The 21,611-nt window shown below is 47.1% G+C and overlaps 2 protein-coding genes across 11 annotated transcripts in view; one reads left to right on the top strand and one right to left on the bottom strand.

The window, feature by feature from the left end:
- Positions 1 to 14,351, bottom strand: part of LOC109886185 (GATOR complex protein WDR59) — a 78,454-nt gene extending 64,103 nt beyond the window's left edge. For 7 of the 9 annotated variants that reach the window (XR_004206719.1, XM_031812579.1, XM_031812581.1 and 4 more), the window contains exons 1-6: positions 14,241 to 14,351; positions 13,437 to 13,486; positions 11,895 to 12,030; positions 10,376 to 10,461; positions 8,779 to 8,859; positions 8,001 to 8,038 (exon numbers count right to left, since the gene is read on the bottom strand). Coding sequence is in view for 7 of the 9 variants with exons in the window: in XM_031812579.1 (XP_031668439.1) it covers positions 8,001 to 8,038; positions 8,779 to 8,859; positions 10,376 to 10,461; positions 11,895 to 12,030; positions 13,437 to 13,486; positions 14,241 to 14,294 (445 nt within the window). In the remaining 2 variants the exon portion in view is untranslated. The remainder of the gene's footprint in view (positions 1 to 8,000; positions 8,039 to 8,778; positions 8,860 to 10,375; positions 10,462 to 11,894; positions 12,031 to 13,436; positions 13,487 to 14,240) is intronic. The other 2 variants (XR_004206718.1, XM_031812580.1) reach the window with 1 other exon arrangement.
- A 3-nt stretch (positions 14,352 to 14,354) lies between these two features.
- Positions 14,355 to 21,611, top strand: part of LOC109885669 (RNA-binding protein NOB1) — a 17,265-nt gene continuing 10,008 nt past the window's right edge. Inside the window, exons 1-8 of one of the 2 annotated variants that reach the window (XM_031812596.1) lie at positions 14,355 to 14,488; positions 14,731 to 14,863; positions 15,032 to 15,165; positions 16,010 to 16,081; positions 16,819 to 17,001; positions 18,169 to 18,432; positions 18,735 to 18,832; positions 20,141 to 20,285. In XM_031812596.1, the coding sequence (XP_031668456.1) occupies positions 14,396 to 14,488; positions 14,731 to 14,863; positions 15,032 to 15,165; positions 16,010 to 16,081; positions 16,819 to 17,001; positions 18,169 to 18,432; positions 18,735 to 18,832; positions 20,141 to 20,285 (1,122 nt within the window). In that variant the 5' untranslated portion in view covers positions 14,355 to 14,395. Of the gene's footprint in view, positions 14,489 to 14,730; positions 14,864 to 15,031; positions 15,166 to 16,009; positions 16,082 to 16,785; positions 17,002 to 18,168; positions 18,433 to 18,734; positions 18,833 to 20,140; positions 20,286 to 21,611 lie in introns of both variants that reach the window. The other variant, XM_031812595.1, reaches the window with a different exon arrangement.

Below are 21,611 nucleotides of genomic sequence, written 5' to 3'. Positions count from 1 at the left end.
TGGTGAGAGAGAGAGAGATGGTGAGAGAGAGAGAGATGGTGAGAGAGAGAGAGAGAGAGAGAGAGAGAGAGATGGTGATAGAGAGAGAGAGAGAGAGATAGAGAGAGAGAGAGATGGTGATAGAGAGAGAGAGAGAGAGAGATAGAGAGAGAGAGAGATGGTGATAGAGAGAGAGATGATAACTCCTTTGTCCCACCTCCCACACATGCGGTGACCTCACCCATTACTACCAGCATGTCCAGAGATACAACCTCCCTCATCATCACCCAGTGCCTGGGCTTACCTCCGCTGTACCCGCACCCCACCATACCCCTGTCTGCGCATTATGCCCTGAATATATTCTACCATGCCCAGAAACCTGCTCCTCTTATTCTCTGTCCCCAACGCTCTAGGCGACCAGTTTTGATAGCCTTTAGCCGCACCCTCATACTACTCCTTCTCTGTTCCGCGGGTGATGTGGAGGTAAACCCAGGCTAACCCTGCATGTCCGCAGGCACCCTCATTTGTTGACTTCTGTGATCGAAAAAGCCTTGGTTTCATGCATGTCAACATCAGAAGCCTCCTCCCTAAGTGTGTTTTACTCACTGCTTTAGCACACTCTGCTAACCCTGATCCTTGCTGTGTCTGAATCCTGGCTCAGGAAGGCCACCAAAAATTCAGAGATTTCCATACCCAACTATAACATCTTCCGTCAAGATAGAACTGCCAAAGGGGGCGGAGTTGCAGTTTACTGCAGAGATAGCCTGCAAAGTAATGTCATACTTTCCAGGTCCATACCCAAACAGTTCGAACTACTAATTTTGAAAATTACTCTCTCCAGAAATAAGTCTTTCACGGTTGCCGCCTGCTACCGACCCCCCTCAGCTCCCAGCTCCCCCATCTAGCTTCAGAGTTTGTTCTGTTAGGTGACCTAAACTGGGATATGCTTAACACCCCGCCAGTCCTACAATCTAAGCTAGATGCCCTCAATCTCACACAAATCATCAAGGAACCCACCAGGTACAACCCTAACTCTGTAAACAAGGGCATCCTCATAGACGTCATCCTGACCAACTGGCCCTCCAAATACACCTCCGCTGTCTTCAACCAGGATCTCAGCGATCACTGCCTCATTGCCTGTATCCGCTACGGAGCCGCAGTCAAACGACCACCCCTCATCACTGTCAAACGCTCCCTAAAACACTTCTGTGAGCAGGCCTTTCTAATCGACCTGGCCCGGGTATCCTGGAAGGACATTGACCTCATCCCGTCAGTTGAGGATGCCTGGTCATTCTTCAAAAGTAACTTCCTCACCATTTTAGATAAGCATGCTCCGTTCAAAAAATGCAGAACTAAGAACAGATACAGCCCTTGGTTCACCCCAGACCTGACTGCCCTCGACCAGCACAAAAACATCCTGTGGCGGACTGCAATAGCATCGAATAGTCCCCGTGATATGCAACTGTTCAGGGAAGTCCGGAACCAATACACGCAGTCAGTCAGGAAAGCTAAGGCCAGCTTCTTCAGGCAGAAGTTTGCATCCTGTAGCTCCAACTCCAAAAAGTTCTGGAACACCGTGAAGTCCATGGAGAACAAGAGCACCTCCTCCCAGCTGCCCACTGCACTGAGGCTAGGTAACACGGTCACCACTGATAAATCCATGATTATCGAAAACTTCAATAAGCATTTCTCAACGGCTGGCCATGCCTTCCGCCTGGCTACTTCAACCTCGGCCAACAGCTCCGCCCCCCCCCGCAGCTCCTCGCCCAAGCCTCTCCAGGTTCTCCTTTAACCAAATCCAGATAGCAGATGTTCTGAAAGAGCTGCAAAACCTGGCCCGTACAAATCAGCTGGGCTTGACAATCTGGACCCTCTATTTCTGAAACTATCTGCCACCATTGTCGCAACCCCTATTACCAGCCTGTTCAACCTCTCTTTCATATCGTCTGAGATCCCCGAGGATTGGAAAGCTGCCGCAGTCATCCCCCTCTTCAAAGGGGGAGACACCCTGGACCCAAACTGTTACAGACCTATATCCATCCTGCCCTGCCTATCTAAGGTCTTCGAAAGCCAAGTCAACAAACAGGTCACTGACCATCTCGAATCCCACCGCACCTTCTCTGCTGTGCAATCTGGTTTCCGAGCCGGTCATGGGTGCACCTCAGCCACACTCAAGGTACTCAACGATATCATAACCGCCATCGATAAAAGACAGTACTGTGCAGCCGTCTTCATCGACCTTGCCAAGGCTTTCGACTCTGTCAATCACCATATTCTTATCGGCAGACTCAGGAGCCTCGGTTTTTCGGATGACTGCCTTGCCTGGTTCACCAATTACTTTGCAGACAGAGTTCAGTGCGTCAAATCGGAGGGCATGCTGTCTGGTCCTCTGGCAGTCTCTATGGGGGTGCCACAGGGTTCAATTCTCGGGCCGACTCTTTTCTCTGTGTATATCAATGATGTTGCTCTTGCTGCGGGCGATTCCCTGATCCACCTCTACGCAGACGACACCATTCTATATACCTTCGGCCCGTCTTTGGACACTGTGCTATCTAACCTCCAAACAAGCTTCAATGCCATACAACACTCCTTCCGTGGCCTCCAACTGCTCTTAAACGCTAGTAAAACCAAATGCATGCTTTTCAACCGGTCGCTGCCTGCACCCGCATGCCCGACTAGCATCACCACCCTGGATGGTTCCGACCTAGAATATGTGGACGTCTATAAGTACCTAGGTGTCTGGCTAGACTGCAAACTCTCCTTCCAGACTCATATCAAACATCTCCAATCGAAAATCAAATCAAGAGTCGGCTTTCTATTCCGCAACAAAGCCTCCTTCACTCACGCCGCCAAGCTTACCCTAGTATAACTGACTATCCTACCGATCCTCGACTTCGGCGATGTCATCTACAAAATGGCTTCCAACACTCTACTCAGCAAACTGGATGCAGTCTATCACAGTGCCATCCGTTTCGTCACTAAAGCACCTTATACCACCCACCACTGCGACTTGTATGCTCTAGTCGGCTGGCCCTCGCTACATATTCGTCGCCAGACCCACTGGCTCCAGGTCATCTACAAGTCCATGCTAGGTAAAGCTCCGCCTTATCTCAGCTCACTGGTCATGATGGCAACACCCATCCGTAGCACGCGCTCCAGCAGGTGTATCTCACTGATCATCCCTAAAGCCAACACCTCATTTGGCCGCCTTTCGTTCCAGTACTCTGCTGCCTGTGACTGGAACGAATTGCAAAAATCGCTGAAGTTGGAGACTTTTATCTCCCTCACCAACTTCAAACATCAGCTATCTGAGCAGCTAACCGATCGCTGCAGCTGTACATAGTCTATTGGTAAATAGCCCACCATTTTTCACCTACCTCATCCCCATACTGTTTTTATTTATTTACTTTTCTGCTCTTTTGCACACCAATATCTCTACCTGTACATGACCATCTGATCATTCATCACTCCAGTGTTAATCTGCAAAATTGTAATTATTTGCCTACCTCCTCATGCCTTTTGCACACATTGTATATAGACTCCCCCTTTGGTTTCTACTGTGTTATTGACTTGTTAATTGTTTACTCCATGTGTAACTCTTTGTTGTCTGTTCACACTGCTATGCTTTATCTTGGCCAGGTCGCAGTTGCAAATGAGAACTTGTTCTCAAATAAAGGTGTTCTCAACTAGCCTACCTGGTTAAATAAAGGTGTTCTCAACTAGCCTACCTGGTTAAATAAAGGTGTTCTCAACTAGCCTACCTGGTTAAATAAAGGTGTTCTCAACTAGCCTACCTGGTTAAATAAAGGTGTTCTCAACTAGCCTACCTGGTTAAATAAAGGTGTTCTCAACTAGCCTACCTGGTTAAATAAAGGTGTTCTCAACTAGCCTACCTGGTTAAATAAAGGTGTTCTCAACTAGCCTACCTGGTTAAATAAAGGTGTTCTCAACTAGCCTACCTGGTTAAATAAAGGTGTTCTCAACTAGCCTACCTGGTTAAATAAAGGTGTTCTCAACTAGCCTACCTGGTTAAATAAAGGTGTTCTCAACTAGCCTACCTGGTTAAATAAAGGTGTTCTCAACTAGCCTACCTGGTTAAATAAAGGTGTTCTCAACTAGCCTACCTGGTTAAATAAAGGTGTTCTCAACTAGCCTACCTGGTTAAATAAGGTGTTCTCAACTACCTACCTGGTTAAATACTACGATGTTCTCAACTAGTCTACCCTGGTTAAATAAAGGTGTTCTCAACTAGTCTACCTGGTTAAATAAAGGTGTTCTCAACTAGTCCTACCTGGTTAAATAAGGTGTTCTCAACTAGCCTACCTGGTTAAATAAAGGTGTTCTCAACTAGCCTACCTGGTTAAATAAAGGTGTTCTCAACTAGCCTACCTGGTTAAATAAAGGTGTTCTCAACTAGCCTACCTGGTTAAATAAAGGTGTTCTCAACTAGTCTACCTGGTTAAATAAAGGTGTTCTCAACTAGTCTACCTGGTTAATAAAGGTGTTCTCAACTAGTCTACCTGGTTAAATAAAGGTGTTCTCAACTAGCCTACCTGGTTAAATAAAGGTGTTCTCAACTAGCCTACCTGGTTAAATAAAGGTGTTCTCAACTAGCCTACCTGGTTAAATAAAGGTGTTCTCAACTAGCCTACCTGGTTAAATAAAGGTGTTCTCAACTAGCCTACCTGGTTAAATAAAGGTGTTCTCAACTAGTCTATACCTGGTTAAATAAAGGTTAAATAAAAAATAAATAAAAAAAAAAGAGTGAGAGATGGTGATAGAGAGAGAGAGAGAGATGGTGATAGAGAGAGAGATGGTGATAGAGAGAGAGAGAGAGATGGTGATAGAGAGAGAGATGGTGATAGAGAGAGAGATGGTGATAGAGAGAGAGATGGTGATAGAGAGAGAGATGGTGATAGAGAGAGAGATGGTGATAGAGAGAGAGAGATGGTGATAGAGAGAGAGATGGTGATAGAGAGAGAGATGGTGATAGAGAGAGAGATGGTGATAGAGAGAGAGATGGTGATAGAGAGAGAGATGGTGATAGAGAGAGAGATGGTGATAGAGAGAGAGATGGTGATAGAGAGAGAGATGGTGATAGAGAGAGAGATGGTGATAGAGAGAGAGATGGTGATAGAGAGAGAGATGGTGATAGAGAGAGAGATGGTGATAGAGAGAGAGATGGTGATAGAGAGAGAGATGGTGATAGAGAGAGAGATGGTGATAGAGAGAGAGATGGTGATAGAGAGAGAGATGGTGATAGAGAGAGAGAGATGGTGATAGAGAGAGAGATGGTGATAGAGAGAGAGATGGTGATAGAGAGAGAGATGGTGATAGAGAGAGAGATGGTGATAGAGAGAGAGATGGTGATAGAGAGAGAGATGGTGATAGAGAGAGAGATGGTGATAGAGAGAGAGATGGTGATAGAGAGAGAGATGGTGATAGAGAGAGAGATGGTGATAGAGAGAGAGATGGTGATAGAGAGAGATGGTGAGAGAGAGATGGTGATAGAGAGAGAGAGAGAGATGGTGATAGAGAGAGAGATGGTGATAGAGAGAGAGATGGTGATAGAGAGAGAGATGGTGATAGAGAGAGAGAGAGAGATGGTGATAGAGAGAGAGATGGTGATAGAGAGAGAGATGGTGATAGAGAGAGAGAGAGATGGTGATAGAGAGAGAGATGGTGATAGAGAGAGAGAGAGAGAGATGGTGATAGAGAGAGAGAGAGATGGTGATAGAGAGAGAGAGAGATGGTGATAGAGAGAGAGAGAGATGGTGATAGAGAGAGAGATGGTGATAGAGAGAGAGATGGTGATAGAGAGAGAGATGGTGATAGAGAGAGAGATGGTGATAGAGAGAGAGATGGGTGATAGAGAGAGAGATGGTGATAGAGAGAGAGATGGTGATAGAGAGAGAGATGGTGATAGAGAGAGAGATGGGTGATAGAGAGAGAGATGGTGATAGAGAGAGAGATGGTGATAGAGAGAGAGATGGTGATAGAGAGAGAGATGGTGATAGAGAGAGAGATGGTGATAGAGAGAGAGATGGTGATAGAAGAGAGAGATGGTGATAGAGAGAGAGATGGTGATAGAGAGAGAGAGAGAGATGGTGATAGAGAGAGAGAGAGAGATGGTGATAGAGAGAGAGAGAGAGATGGGTGATAGAGAGAGAGAGAGGAGATGGTGATAGAGAGAGAGAGAGAGATGGTGATAGAGAGAGAGAGAGGAGATGGTGATAGAGAGAGAGAGAGAGATGGTGATAGAGAGAGAGAGAGAGAGATGGTGATAGAGAGAGAGAGAGAGATGGTGATAGAGAGAGAGAGAGAGATGGTGATAGAGAGAGAGAGAGAGATGGTGATGGTGATAGAGAGAGAGATGGTGATAGAGAGATGGTGATAGAGAGAGAGAGAGAGTAGACAGGGGAAGACAAGAGAAGACAGGCTATGTGCTCACTGCCCACAAAATGAGGTGGAAACTGAGTTGCACTTCCTAACCTCCTGCCCAATGTATGACCATATTAGAGAGACATATTTCCCTCAGATTACACAGATCCACAAAGAATTCGAAAACAAATCCAATTTCGAAAAACTCCCATATCTACTGGGTGAAATTCCACAGTGTGACATCACAGCAGCAAGATTTGTGACCTTTGTGAAGAACAAACACCATTGTAAATACAACCCATATTTATGCTTATTTATTTTATCCTGTGTCCTTTAACCATTTGTACATTGTTAAAACACTGTATATATATATATAATATGACATTTGTAATGTCTTTACGGTTTTGAAACTTCTGTATATGTAATGTTTACTGTTAATTTTTGTTGTTTTTCACTTTATATATTCACTTTGTATGTTGTCTACCTCACTTGCTTTGGCAATGTTAACACATGTTTCCCATGCCAATAAAGCCCTTGAATTTAATTGAATTGAATTGAGAGAGAGATGGTGTGAGAGAGAGAGATGGTGTGAGAGAGAGAGATGGTGTGAGAGAGAGAGAGAGAGATGGTGATAGAGAGAGATGGTGTGAGAGAGAGAGAGAGAGAGAGAGAGATGGTGATAGAGAGAGATGGTGTGAGAGAGAGAGAGAGAGAGAGAGATGGTGATAGAGAGAGATGGTGTGAGAGAGAGAGAGAGATAACTACTTAACACATTGGAAAGAATTAACAAAAAAACAGAGCAAACTAGAATGCTATTTGGCCCTACACAGAGAGTACACAGCGGCAGAATACCTGACCACTGTGACTGACCCAAAATTAAGGAAAGCCTTGACTATGTACAGACTCAGTGAGCATAGCCTTGCTATTGAGAAAGGCCGCCGTAGGCAGACATGGCTCTCAAGAGAAGACAGGCTATGTGCTCACTGCCCACAAAATGAGGTGGAAACTGAGCTGCACTTCCTAACCTCCTGCCCAATGTATGACCATATTAGAGAGACATATTTCCCTCAGATTACACAGATCCACAAAGAATTCGAAAACAAATCCAATTTTGAAAAACTCCCATATCTACTGGGTGAAATTCCACAGTGTGCCATCACAGCAGCAAGATTTGTGACCTGTTGCCACGAGAAAAGGGCAACCAGTGAAGAACAAACACCATTGTAAATACAACCCATATTTATGCTTATTTATTTTATCCTGTGTCCTTTAACCATTTGTACATTGTTAAAACACTGTATATATATATATAATATGACATTTGTAATGTCTTTACGGTTTTGAAACTTCTGTATATGTAATGTTTACTGTTAATTTTTGTTGTTTTTCACTTTATATATTCACTTTGTATGTTGTCTACCTCACTTGCTTTGGCAATGTTAACACATGTTTCCCATGCCAATAAAGCCCTTGAATTGAATTGAATTGAATTGAGAGAGAGAGAGATGGTGATAGAGGGAGAGAGAGAGAGAGATGGTGATAGAGGGAGAGAGAGAGACGGGGGGGGGGGACAGTGAATCCAAGACAGATGACCTAGAGAGGTAAAACTGTGATTATTGAAAGATGGAAGTCCTACTCACCCACTGCAGACAACGCCACAGTAGGTTTCCTCGTGTCTCTGAGATCAGACAGATTAACAGTTAAGGACATCAATCATTTCATCTCAGGGCTGGTTTCCCAGATATACATTAAGTCCTGAACTAAAAGCATCTACATCTACCTCTACATAAATCAACATGGGAAGAGAAAACAGAATGATAGATAAGATAGATAAGATAGATAAGATAGATAAGATAGATAAGATAGATAAGATAGATAAGATAGATAAGATAGATAGATAGATAGATAGATAGATAGATAGATAGATAGATAGATAGATAGATAGATAGATAGATAGATAGATAGATAGATAGATAGATAGATAGATAGATAGATAGAGACGAGAGAGACAAGAGAGACAAGAGAGACAAGAGAGACGAGAGAGACGAGAGAGACGAGAGAGTTAACAGTAGAGTGGGGATATCCTACCTGGTACAGAGAGAGATATCCTACCTGGTACAGAGAGTAGTGTTGACAGTATAGAGGGTAAACCTACCTGGTACAGAGAGGGATATCCTACTTGGTACAGAGAGTAGTGTTGACAGTATAGTGGGGATATCCTACCTGGTACAGAGAGAGATATCCTACCTGGTACAGAGAGTAGTGTTGACAGTATAGTGGGTAAACCCTACCTGGTACAGAGAGTAGTATTGACAGTATAGAGGGATATCCTACCTGGTACAGAGAGTAGTGTTGACAGTATAGTGGGATATCCTACCTGGTAGAGAGTAGTGTTGACAGTATAGTGGGATATCCTACCTGGTATCCCAGATACAGATGTAGGTGTCTACAGAGCTGGTGACCAGATACTCCGGTTCAAACCAGGACCAGTCCAAGTCACTGTAGGATACAACCACAGTCAGTAACCTGGCAACATAGACCCCCAGTACATACCCAGACACTGTAGGATACAACCACAGTCAGTGACCTGGCAACATAGACCCCCAGTACATACCCAGACACTGTAGGATACAACCACAGTCAGTGACCTGGCAACATAGACCCCCAGTACATACCCAGACACTGTAGGATACAACCACAGTCAGTGACCTGGCAACATAGACCCCCAGTACATACCCAGACACTGTAGGATACAACCACAGTCAGTGACCTGGCAACATAGACCCCCAGTACATACCCAGACACTGTAGGATACAACCACAGTCAGTGACCTGGCAACATAGACCCCCAGTACATACCCAGACACTGTAGGATACAACCACAGTCAGTGACCTGGCAACATAGACCCCCAGTACATACCCAGACACTGTAGGATACAACCACAGTCAGTGACCTGGCAACATAGACCCCCAGTACATACCCAGACACTGTAGGATACAACCACAGTCAGTGACCTGGCAACATAGACCCCCAGTACATACCCAGACACTGTAGGATACAACCACAGTCAGTGACCTGGCAACATAGACCCCCAGTACATACCCAGACACTGTAGGATACAACCACAGTCAGTGACCTGGCGACATAGACCCCCAGTACATACCCAGACACTGTAGGATACAACCACAGTCAGTGACCTGGCAACATAGACCCCCAGTACATACCCAGACACTGTAGGATACAACCACAGTCAGTGACCTGGCAACATAGACCCCCAGTACATACCCAGACACTGTAGGATAAAACCACAGTCAGTGACCTGGCAACATAGACCCCCAGTACATACCCAGACACTGTAGGATACAACCACAGTCAGTGACCTGGCAACATAGACCCCCAGTACATACCCAGACACTGTAGGATACAACCACAGTCAGTGACCTGGCAACATAGACCCCCAGTACATACCCAGACACTGTAGGATACAACCACAGTCAGTGACCTGGCAACATAGACCCCCAGTACATACCCAGACACTGTAGGATACAACCACAGTCAGTGACCTGGCAACATAGACCCCCAGTACATACCCAGACACTGTAGGATACAACCACAGTCAGTGACCTGGCAACATAGACCCCCAGTACATACCCAGACACTGTAGGATACAACCACAGTCAGTGACCTGGCAACATAGACCCCCAGTACATACCCAGACACTGTAGGATACAACCACAGTCAGTGACCTGGCAACATAGACCCCCAGTACATACCCAGACACTGTAGGATACAACCACAGTCAGTGACCTGGCAACATAGACCCCCAGTACATACCCAGACACTGTAGGATACAACCACAGTCAGTGACCTGGCAACATAGACCCCCAGTACATACCCAGACAGATCAGGCTGTGTCCCACATCGCACCATATCCCCTGTATAGGGCACTACTTCTGACCCATAGGGAACAGGGAGCCATTTGGGACCCAGCCGCGGAGCATCTCCTCTGTGTTACCTGATGACTCGTGTGTGTCCCTGCAGGGACGCGTGGACCTCCCCACAGCCATCACGCCATGTGTACAGGTCAACTCGCTGGTTACTCTGTAAACATAAACCCCTCGTCAGACAGATCACAGACACTGGGTCTGTTCAGTACCAGGATGTACTCTCACAGGATGCAGTTTGACCTCCCCACAGCCATCACGCCATGTGTACAGGTCAACTCGCTGGTTACTCTGTAAACATAAACCCCTCGTCAGACAGATCACAGAGCAGACACTGAGTCTGTTCAGTACCAGGATGTTATGGTACCATGTGGGAAATGATGATCACCACTCACAGGATGCAGTTTGACCTGAACAAAGATCGCTCCGGATAAGACCTGAGCCTGCTCAACGACTCTCTGGATAAGACCTGAGCCTGCTCAACGACTCTCTGGATAAGACCGGAGCCTGCTCAACGACTCTCTGGATAAGACCTGAGCCTGCTCAACGACTCTCTGGATAAGACCTGAGCCTGCTCAACGACTCTCTGGATAAGACCTGAGCCTGCTCAACGACTCTCTGGATAAGACCTGAGCCTGCTCAACGACTCTCTGGATAAGACCTGAGCCTGCTCAACGACTCTCTGGATAAGACCTGAGCCTGCTCAACGACTCTCTGGATAAGACCTGAGCCTGCTCAACGACTCTCTGGATAAGACCTGAGCCTGCTCAACGACTCTCTGGATAAGACCTGAGCCTGCTCAACGACTCTCTGGATAAGACCTGAGCCTGCTCAACGACTCTCTGGATAAGACCTGAGCCTGCTCAACGACTCTCTGGATAAGACCTGAGCCTGCTCCACGACTCTCTGGATAAGACCTGAGCCTGCTCCACGACTCTCTGGATAAGACCTGAGCCTGCTCCACGACTCTCTGGATAAGACCTGAGCCTGCTCCACGACTCTCTGGATAAGACCTGAGCCTGCTCCACGACTCTCTGGATAAGACCTGAGCCTGCTCAACGACTCTCTGGATAAGACCTGAGCCTGCTCAACGACTCTCTGGATAAGACCTGAGCCTGCTCAACGACTCTCTGGATAAGACCTGAGCCTGCTCAACGACTCTCTGGATAAGACCTGAGCCTGCTCAACGACTCTGGATAAGACCTGAGCCTGCTCAACGACTCTCTGGATAAGACCTGAGCCTGCTCAACGACTCTCTGGATAAGACCTGAGCCTGCTCAACGACTCTCTGGATAAGACCTGAGCCTGCTCAACGACTCTCTGGATAAGACCTGAGCCTGCTCAACGACTCTCTGGATAAGACCTGAGCCTGCTCAACGACTCTCTGGATAAGACCTGAGCCTGCTCAACGACTCTCTGGATAAGACCTGAGCCTGCTCAACGACTCTCTGGATAAGACCTGAGCCTGCTCAACGACTCTCCGGATAAGAGCGTCATTAATAAATATAAAAAGTAAATGTAAATCAACAGAATAATCTTTTATGCAATTTGATGAATTGTTGCTGTTTTTGTTGATGTTTGAACACTCACAGAGGCAGCGAAGACGTGGGACTCTGCCTTGTGGGGGTTCCACTGAACCGTCCCCACGTCCCATTTGCTCGGCCTGCCAATCTTCCTGGGAGCTTCAGACGGAGTCTCCAGGTTCACCACATACAGAAACCTCCGTCTAAAGGAGAGGAGATCAAACACACAAGTCAACGCACACACACACACACACACACACACGATTGGATGAAAATAGGTCACCTGACATGTCAACCTCCCATTTAAATCTGATTAATCCACAAATACACAACGAGCAGTGACTTGTGGAATTACCAACATCGGTCAACGACTCTCCGGATAGACGTTGACTGAGTCAGAGCTACAGTGACGTCGACTGAGGCAGAGCTACAGTGACGTTGACTGAGGCAGAGCTACGTTGACTGAGGCAGAGCTACGGTGACTGAGGCAGAGCTACAGTGACTGAGGCAGAGCTACAGTGACATTGACTGAGGCAGAGCTACAGTGACGTTGACTGAGGCAGAGCTACAGTGACGTTGACTGAGGCAGAGCTACAGTGACGTTGACTGAGGCAGAGCTACAGTGACGTCGACTGAGGCAGAGCTACAGTGACGTCGACTGAGGCAGAGCTACAGTGACGTCGACTGAGGCAGAGCTACAGTGACGTCGACTGAGGCAGAGCTACAGTGACGTCGACTGAGGCAGAGCTACGGTGACGTCGACTGAGGCAGAGCTACGGTGACGTCGACTGAGGCAGAGCTACGGTGACTGAGGCAGAGCTACAGTGACTGAGGCAGAGCTACGTTGACTGAGGCAGAGCTACAGTGACTGAGGCAGAGCTATAGTGGCAAAGCTATAGTGATGTTGACTGAGGCAGAGCTACAGTGATGTTGACTGAGGCAGAGCTACGGTGACTGAGGCAGAGCTACAGTGACTGAGGCAGAGCTATAGTGGCAAAGCTATAGTGATGTTCACTGAGGCAGAGCTACAGTGATGTTGACTGAAGCAGAGCTACAGTGACAGAGGCAGAGCTACAGTGATGTTGACTGAGGCAGAGCTACAGTGACTGAGGCAGAGCTACAGTGATGTTGACTGAGGCAGAGCTACAGTGACGTTGACTGAGGCGGAGCTACAGTGATGTTGACTGAGGCAGAGCTACAGTGACTGAGGCAGAGCTACAGTGATGTTGACTGAGGCAGAGCTATAGTGATGTTGACTGAGGCAGAGCTACGGTGACTGAGGCAGAGCTACAGTGACTGAGGCAGAGCTATAGTGGCAAAGCTATAGTGATGTTCACTGAGGCAGAGCTACAGTGATGTTGACTGAGGCAGAGCTACAGGGACATCGACTGAGGCAGAGCTACAGGGACATCGACTGAGGCAGAACTACGGTGACGTTGACTGAGGCAGAGCTACGGTGACTGAGGCAGAGCTACGGTGACTGAGGCAGAGCTACGGTGACTGAGGCAGAGCTACGGTGACTGAGGCAGAGCTACAGGGACATCGACTGAGGCAGAGCTACACTGTCTGGTGATGGTGCTGTAATGGGTGGTAAAGGACTGGTACACACCCTGACAGGACAGCATGTCGACCCAGGCAGTCCACGGACATGGCAGTGGCCTGGAAAGATAACAGCATGTTCTTATTATTTACGTTGTTAGGGGGCAGATCAGCTGTAATACTGCAGATACATTGATGGAGGCTACAATCTAATTGACATATATTTTTCAACTCTGCTGTGATGCTTCACAAAAGTTCTGAAACTTTCTATTCTTATAGTTTCTACAGATTGTAAATTAAAGTCAAACATTTTTTTCTAAAAATTATTATTATGCAATTGACTATGACTTTTCAAAACCCCCAGCAGTGCTATCTGCAGAGTTAGCTTCAGGTAAACGTTGCAATTCTTCAGCCATTCCTGGACCTGTGACCAAAAATGACTATTATTATTATTCTGTAACATGTGTGGTGAGTTTACTAGTCAATGAAGAGCATGTGAGCATTATGATGCAGAGGGCCAGTTTAAAACCATTTAGCCAGCAGCATCTGAGTCAGCAGTGCATGTTTGGTTAGTTTTCGTTTTTCCATGCTAAATGTTGCTGCGACATCTTGTGCACGGAACAATGTCTGAACACTGGATGTGTGACCTGGTGCATTAGACCTCCTGCGACTGAGTGTGACATAATTTAACTGTGACACTTTCAGATACTCTCTGACTACTCAGAAAGATAAAAGCTCCCACTAGTTTCACTAGGAACAGCATGACAACACCACAGACAGAAGGGGAAAGTTATACATATCTTTGGCAACACATTGCGCATTAGCTAGCTACATGTCACCCAACTCTGAATTAAACCCTGTTTTACTCAAGTACCTGCGCATCTCGCAATTCCACCACCACATTCTCACTACTCCAGCGAGCCGCCATCTTCCTCTACGGCAACAACATCAACAAGACGTCACACGACGCCCTGTCTCTCAAATCACGGACAGCGCGAGAACTACTTCCTGTCTTCTGATTGGTTGGTGATGATGCGGACGTCGCTATCCAAGATGGCGGCTACCATGGTGGAACATGTTGTCGTAGACGCAGGAGGATTTTTGAAGAAAGCACTTCTTCAGGTGAGGTTTAAACTATATCACATATCAGTAGAGATGTTCCGTCCCCCAGGATCAGAAGTATTTAATACGAGTAACTTTTTATCACAAACTGCGTGCTTGATGTCAGGTCTGGATAGCTAGTTAACGTGGTTCGTCCTGTTTAAATGGCCACATCAACATCATGTAGCTGCGTATATTATAGTTTATACATTGCTGTAAATATTGCCCCTCCCCCCCAATATTTATATTTATTTATTTTGTAGGACATTGGGAAGAATATCTACACGCTGAAGGATGTAGTAGAGGAAATTAGAGACAAGCCAACCCGGAGGAGCCTGTCATTCCTACCATATCAACTCAACTTCAGAGAGCCGTACCCAGAGGACATCAGATTAGGTAGCTAAGGTTTTTTAAATGACACATTTGGTCAGTTTTGGTTGTTTGATTTGTTGTACTGGATATTTGTTTTGTATACAAATCTGCCTCTCCAACATCACCTCTATAGTTGTTGATGGTATTTAATGAATTGTGATGCTGGTACTGAGGTTTGAGGTCTGTGTTCAGTGACTGAGTTCTCCAAGAAGACGGGAGACTACCCCAGCCTTTCTGCCACAGACATCAAGGTGTTGGCTCTGACATACCGGTTGGAGAGGGAAAACGTTGGGACGGACCACCTGAAGAAAGAACCTGAGGTCAAGGTAAGACGGGGAACAATGAGACCTGAGGTCAAGGTAAGACAGGGAACAATGAGATCTGAGGTCAAGGTAAGACAGGGAACAATGAGACCTGAGGTCAAGGTAAGACAGGGAACAACAATGAGGTCAAGGTAAGACAGGGAACAACAATGAGGTCATGGTAAGACAGGGAACAACGAGGTCAAGGTAAGACAGGGAACAATGAGACCTGAGTTCAAGGTAAGACAGGGAACAATGAGATGTGATCCCAAATGGAACCCTATATTCTTTCTGCACTATATAGGGAATAGGGTCCCATAGGGCTCTGGTCTAAAGTAGTGCACTATATAGGGAATAGGGCTCTGGTCTATAGTAGTTCCACTATATAGGGAATAGGGCTCTGGTCTATAGTAGTACCACTATATAGGGAATAGGGCTCTGGTCTATAGTAGTACCACTATATAGGGAATAGGGCTCTGGTCTATAGTAGTACCACTATATAGGGAATAGGGCTCTGGTCTATAGTAGTACCACTATATAGGGAATAGGGCTCTGGTCTATAGTAGTACCACTATATAGGGAATAGGGCTCTGGTCTATAGTAGTACCACTATATAGGGAATAGGGCTCTGGTCTATAGTAGTACCACTATATAGGGAATAGGGTCCCATAGGGCTCTGGTCTAAAGTAGTGCACTATATAGGGAATAGGGTGCCATAGGACTCTGGTCTAAAGTAGTGCACTATATAGGGAACAGGGTGCCATGTGGGACACAACCAGTGAACAGACTAGTTATCACACAGAACCCTGAGTATTGTAAGTGTTTCAATAGGTCCACATCACAGCTTTGACATGTCGTCTGTCATCAGGTCCAGGTGTGCAGTACAAGGAGACATCCAGAGGCTCCCGTTGGCGTGGCAGGGTTCCACTTCCCCTCAAAGGTACAGTATTTTAATGTATCAGTTATTTTACCAGGTAAGTTGACTGAGAACACGTTCTCATTTGCAGCAATGACCTGGGGAATAGTTACAGGGGAGAGGAGGGGGATGAATGAGCCAATTGTAAACTGGGGATTATTAGGTGACCGTGATGGTTTGGGTGCCAGATTGGGAATTTAGCCAGGACACCGGGGTTAACACCTCTACTCTTACGATAGGTTCCATGGGATCTTTAATGACCTCAGAGTCAGGACACCCGTTTAACATCCCATCCGAAAGACAGCACCCTACACAGGGCAGTGTCCCCAATCACTGCCCTGGGGCATTGGGATATTTTCTTTTAGACCAGAGGAACGAGTGTTTCTTACTGGCCCTCCAACACCACTTCCAGCAGCATCTGGTCTCCCATCCAAGGACTGACCAGGACCAACCCTGCTTAGCTTCAGAAGCAAGCCAGCAGTGGGATGCAGGGTGGTATGCTGCTGGCAAGTCCAAACAATGACATGAAATCAACTCTGTTGTTAACCAGAGTACTGATCCGTATGCATGTTGAGATGTTAGACTAAGTAAATGAACAACCTAAAAAGACATCTAGAATAACCATGTGAATGGGGAACCATGTGGGATGATCATTAGTACAAATCAACCAGTTCTGTCAACATCTAGAATAATAGTTAAGAGTTCTCCTCTTCTCCTCCATGGTCCAGAGGCCAGCTGATGGGCTGTTCAGTGGCAGACAGACACCAGCTGATGGGCTGTTCAGTGGCAGACAGACACCAGCTGATGGGCTGTTCAGTGGCAGACAGAGGCCAGCAGCACAGACACAGCACAGCTATAACCCTCCAGAGATCGGAGAGTACAACAGCTTCCAGTTCTGGAGGAATCCTCTGCCCTGCTTCGACACTGACCTGCTGCAACTAGTGGTGAGTAGAACACACACTACCTCTGACCTGCTGCAACTAGAACACACACACTACCTCTGACCTGCTGCAACTAGAACACACACACACTACCTCTGACCTGCTAGAACTAGTGGTGAGTAGAACACACACTACCTCTGACCTGCTAGAACTAGAACACACACACACTACCTCTGACCTGCTAGAACTAGAACACACACTACCTCTGACCTGCTAGAACTAGAACACACACACACACTACCTCTGACCTGCTAGAACACACACACACACACTACCTCTGACCTACTAGAACTAGAACACACACACTACCTCTGACCTGCTAGAACTAGAACACACACACACACTACCTCTGACCTGCTAGAACTAGAACACACACACACTACCTCTGACCTACTAGAACTAGAACACACACACACTACCTCTGACCTACTAGAACACACACTACCTCTGACCTGCTAGAACTAGAACACACACTACCTCTGCTCTGACCCACAGCCACAGTGTCCTCTGAGCAACATGTCCTCAGGGGTCCTGTCCTACTGCAGTTGTCCTCTGAGCAACATGTCATCGGGGTTACTGTCCTACTGCAGTTGTCCTCTGAGCAACATGTCATCGGGGTTACTGTCCTACTGCAGTTGTCCTCTGAGCAACATGTCATCGGGGTTACTGTCCTACTGCAGTTGTCCTCTGAGCAACATGTCATCGGGGTTACTGTCCTACTGCAGTTGTCCTCTGAGCAACATGTCATCGGGGTTACTGTCCTACTGCAGTTGTCCTCTGAGCAACATGTCATCGGGGTTACTGTCCTACTGCAGTTGTCCTCTGAGCAACATGTCATCGGGGTTACTGTCCTACTGCAGTTGTCCTCTGAGCAACATGTCATCGGGGTTACTGTCCTACTGCAGTTGTCCTCTGAGCAACATGTCATCGGGGTTACTGTCCTACTGCAGTTGTTGCGGGGTTGTGATGGAAACGTTCAAACATTGGACAGATTGACACACAGTCGTCAAAGATGGATTCACAATGATTCACCTCTGTCTGCCTCTGTCTCTCTGTGTGTCTCTCTCTGACTCTCTGTCTGCCTCTCTCTGTCTCTCTCTCTGCCTCTGCCTGTCTCTGTCTCTCTGTCGGTGCTGATGAATTGATGTGGTCCTTGTTATTTACCTGCAGAACATTGAGGACCTGTCAATATCAGACAGTGGAGCAGGTTCAGTCCACACAGAACCTGAGAGCGGGTCAGAGGAACACAAACACTCAAAGAATCATTCAGAGGAGCACGGCAGTGGATCGGAGGAGGAAGATGAGGAGGAGGAGGAGGATGGCGGTGGTTGGATCACCCCTAGCAACATTAAACAGGTCCAGATGGAGACAGGGATCTGGGCGTCGCCTGCGGACGTTAAGGTGGCGTGTCTCACCACCGACTTCGCTATGCAGGTACTGAGGCCCAAATGGACCCCTTGATAGTGCACTACTTCTAACCAGGGCCCATAGGTAGTGCATAAGTAGTACACTATATAGGGAATTGGGTTGCCAATTGGGACTTAACATTTAAGATTCTGGTTAAATTAACTCGAATAGTTCAGAAAACTCCTTTGTCTACGTAACTGTCCCCGAGTGGTAATAGTTGACGCTGATGACTTAAAGTTGATTAAATTCTGTTGAGACCCCATTTTAGATGTATACATTCAGAACCATGTGGTCGGTCGACTGTTGACTGAAACTGGTTTGTTCAACAGAACGTCCTGATTCAGATCGGGCTCCATGTCCTCTCTGTGAATGGGATGCTCATCAAACAGTCCAGGAATTACATCCTGCGATGCCACGCCTGTTTTAAGTGAGTACCTCTTCCACCAGAACGGTATAAAGTAGTGCACTATATAGGGAATAGGGTGCCATAGGGCTCTGGTCTAAAGTAGTGCACTATATAGGGAATAGGGTGCCATAGGGCCTGTTTTAAGTGGGTACCTCTTCCACGCTGACCAGAACGGTATAAAGTAGTGCACTATATAGGGAACAGGGTGCTCCCATCTCCTCATTGGTTTATAGAAGCAGGTACCCACTCTGCCTGGCGCGCGTCAACCTGCGTTGCCAAGGGCTAAAATAGAAGTCCTGCCTCTCCCATCTCCTCATTGGTTTATAGAAGCAGGTACCCACGTGTCATCTCATTGGTTTTATAGAAGCAGGTACCCGCGTGCCATCTCCTCATTGGTTTATAGAAGCAGGTACCCACGTGCCATCTCCTCATTGGTTTATAGAAGCAGGTACCCACGTGCCATCTCCTCATTGGTTTTATAGAAGCAGGTACCCACGTGCCATCTCATTGGTTTTATAGAAGCAGGTACCCACGTGCCATCTCATTGGTTTTATAGAAGCAGGTATCCACGTGCCATCTCCTCATTGGTTATACCCACGTGGGTGATTGAAAGACTAAATGTTTTGCCAGTCTTTGTGGTAATACTATGAAAGTTTAGATGCCAATCACCATATAAGTTCAAAGATGAAAAAGCCTGGAAGGAGGAGAGATGACTAGAAACGATTCGGTTGACCGTTTTTATGTGTGGATTAATTGTCAGAGTAGAGGACCTTGTGCATTTCAGGTAAAATAACAACTCAATGTTTATATCCCAGGACAAATTAGCTAGCTAAATAGGACAAATTAGCTAGCAACAGCAAGCTAGCTAAATAGGACAAATTAGCTAGCAACAGCAAGCTAGCTAAATAGGACAAATTAGCTAGCAACAGCAAGCTAGCTAAATAGGACAAATTAGCTAGCAACAGCAAGCTAGCTAAATAGGACAAATTAGCTAGCAACAGCAAGCTAGCTAAATAGGACAAATTAGCTAGCAACAGCAAGCTATACATGTTTAATGCTTTTCGACCTGTCCCCAAATTAATGTCATTGGTTCAGTTTGTTTTGATATTGTGATCGCGTTTGGTGTCAGGGGACAAAATCCATTTACGCACGATGGCGCAGCTGGTCTGGGTTCCGTGTTCGCAGTAAATAAAAACACCCGTTGATGTCACGAGGACCCGTTTTTAGTAATTAGACAACTTTTTAAATATTAGGGAACTTGTTCTCAACCGTGGTCTTTAAGAAGCTAAATTCAAACAGATAGTTTGACCTTTTCTCTCTCTGTTGTAGGACCACCACCAACATGAATAAGGTTTTCTGTCCACACTGTGGCAACAGAACGCTGAAGAAGATAGCCGTGACTGTCAGCGAGGACGGAAACATCCAGATGCATTTCTCAAAGAACCCCAAAGTGCTCAACCCCAAAGGGAAGAGGGTAAGTGGATGAAATGGGACCAGACCCACATACTGGGGTAGGAAACATCTTCCACCCCAAAGGGAAGAGGGTAAGTGGATGAAATGGGACCAGACCCACATCATAATGGGGTAGGAAACATCTTCCACCCCAAAGGGAAGAGGGTAAGTGGATGAAATGGGACCAGACCCACATCATACTATAGTAGGAAACTCAGATTAAAATGTGCAGCTTCTACATGTTGTTGCTGTAGTCAGTTGGGGAAAGGGGGGGGGGGTACCTAGTCAGTTGGGGAAAGGGGGAGATACCTAGTCAGTTGGGGAAAGGGGGGATACCTAGTCAGTTGGGGAAAGGGGGGGGGATACCTAGTCAGTTGGGGAAAGGGGGGGGGGAGATACCTAGTCAGTTGGGGAAAGTGGGGGGGAGATACCTAGTCAGTTGGGGAAAGTGGGGGGGAGATACCTAGTCAGTTGGGGAAAGTGGGGGGGAGATACCTAGTCAGTTGGGGAAAGGGGGGGGGAGATACCTAGTCAGTTGGGGAAAGGGGGGGGAGATACCTAGTCAGTTGGGGAAAGGGGGGGGGAGATACCTAGTCAGTTGGGGAAAGGGGGGGGGAGATACCTAGTCAGTTGGGGAAAGGGGGGGGAGATACCTAGTCAGTTGGGGAAAGGGGGGGGGAGATACCTAGTCAGTTGGGGAAAGGGGGGGGGGGATACCTAGTCAGTTGGGGAAAGGGAGGGGGGGGATACCTAGTCAGTTGGGGAAAGGGGGGGATGCCTTGTCAGTTGGGGAAAGGGGGGGATGCCTTGTCAGTTGGGGAAAGGGGGGGGGTACCTAGTCAGTTGGGGAAAGGGGGGGGGGTACCTAGTCAGTTGGGGAAAGGGGGGATACCTAGTCAGTTGGGGAAAGGGGGGGAATACCTAGTCAGTTGGGGAAAGGGGGGGGAGATACCTAGTCAGTTGGGGAAAGGGGGGGGGAGATACCTAGTCAGTTGGGGAAAGGGGGGGGGAGATACCTAGTCAGTTGGGGAAAGGGGGGGGGGAGATACCTAGTCAGTTGGGGAAAGGGGGGGGGGAGATACCTAGTCAGTTGGGGAAAGGGGGGGGAGATACCTAGTCAGTTGGGGAAAGGGGGGGGGAGATACCTAGTCAGTTGGGGAAAGGGGGGGGAGATACCTAGTCAGTTGGGGAAAGGGGGGGAGATACCTAGTCAGTTGGGGAAAGGGGGGGATACCTAGTCAGTTGGGGAAAGGGGGGGATGCCTAGTCAGTTGGGGAAAGGGGGGGATGCCTAGTCAGTTGGGGAAAGGGGGGGATGCCTAGTCAGTTGGGGAAAGGGGGGGATGCCT

The sequence above is a fragment of the Oncorhynchus kisutch genome, unplaced genomic scaffold (genome assembly GCF_002021735.2).
Source record: "Oncorhynchus kisutch isolate 150728-3 unplaced genomic scaffold, Okis_V2 Okis03b-Okis08b_hom, whole genome shotgun sequence".
Lineage (NCBI taxonomy): Eukaryota > Metazoa > Chordata > Actinopteri > Salmoniformes > Salmonidae > Oncorhynchus > Oncorhynchus kisutch.
This window is presented reverse-complemented; position numbering and strand designations above follow the sequence as displayed.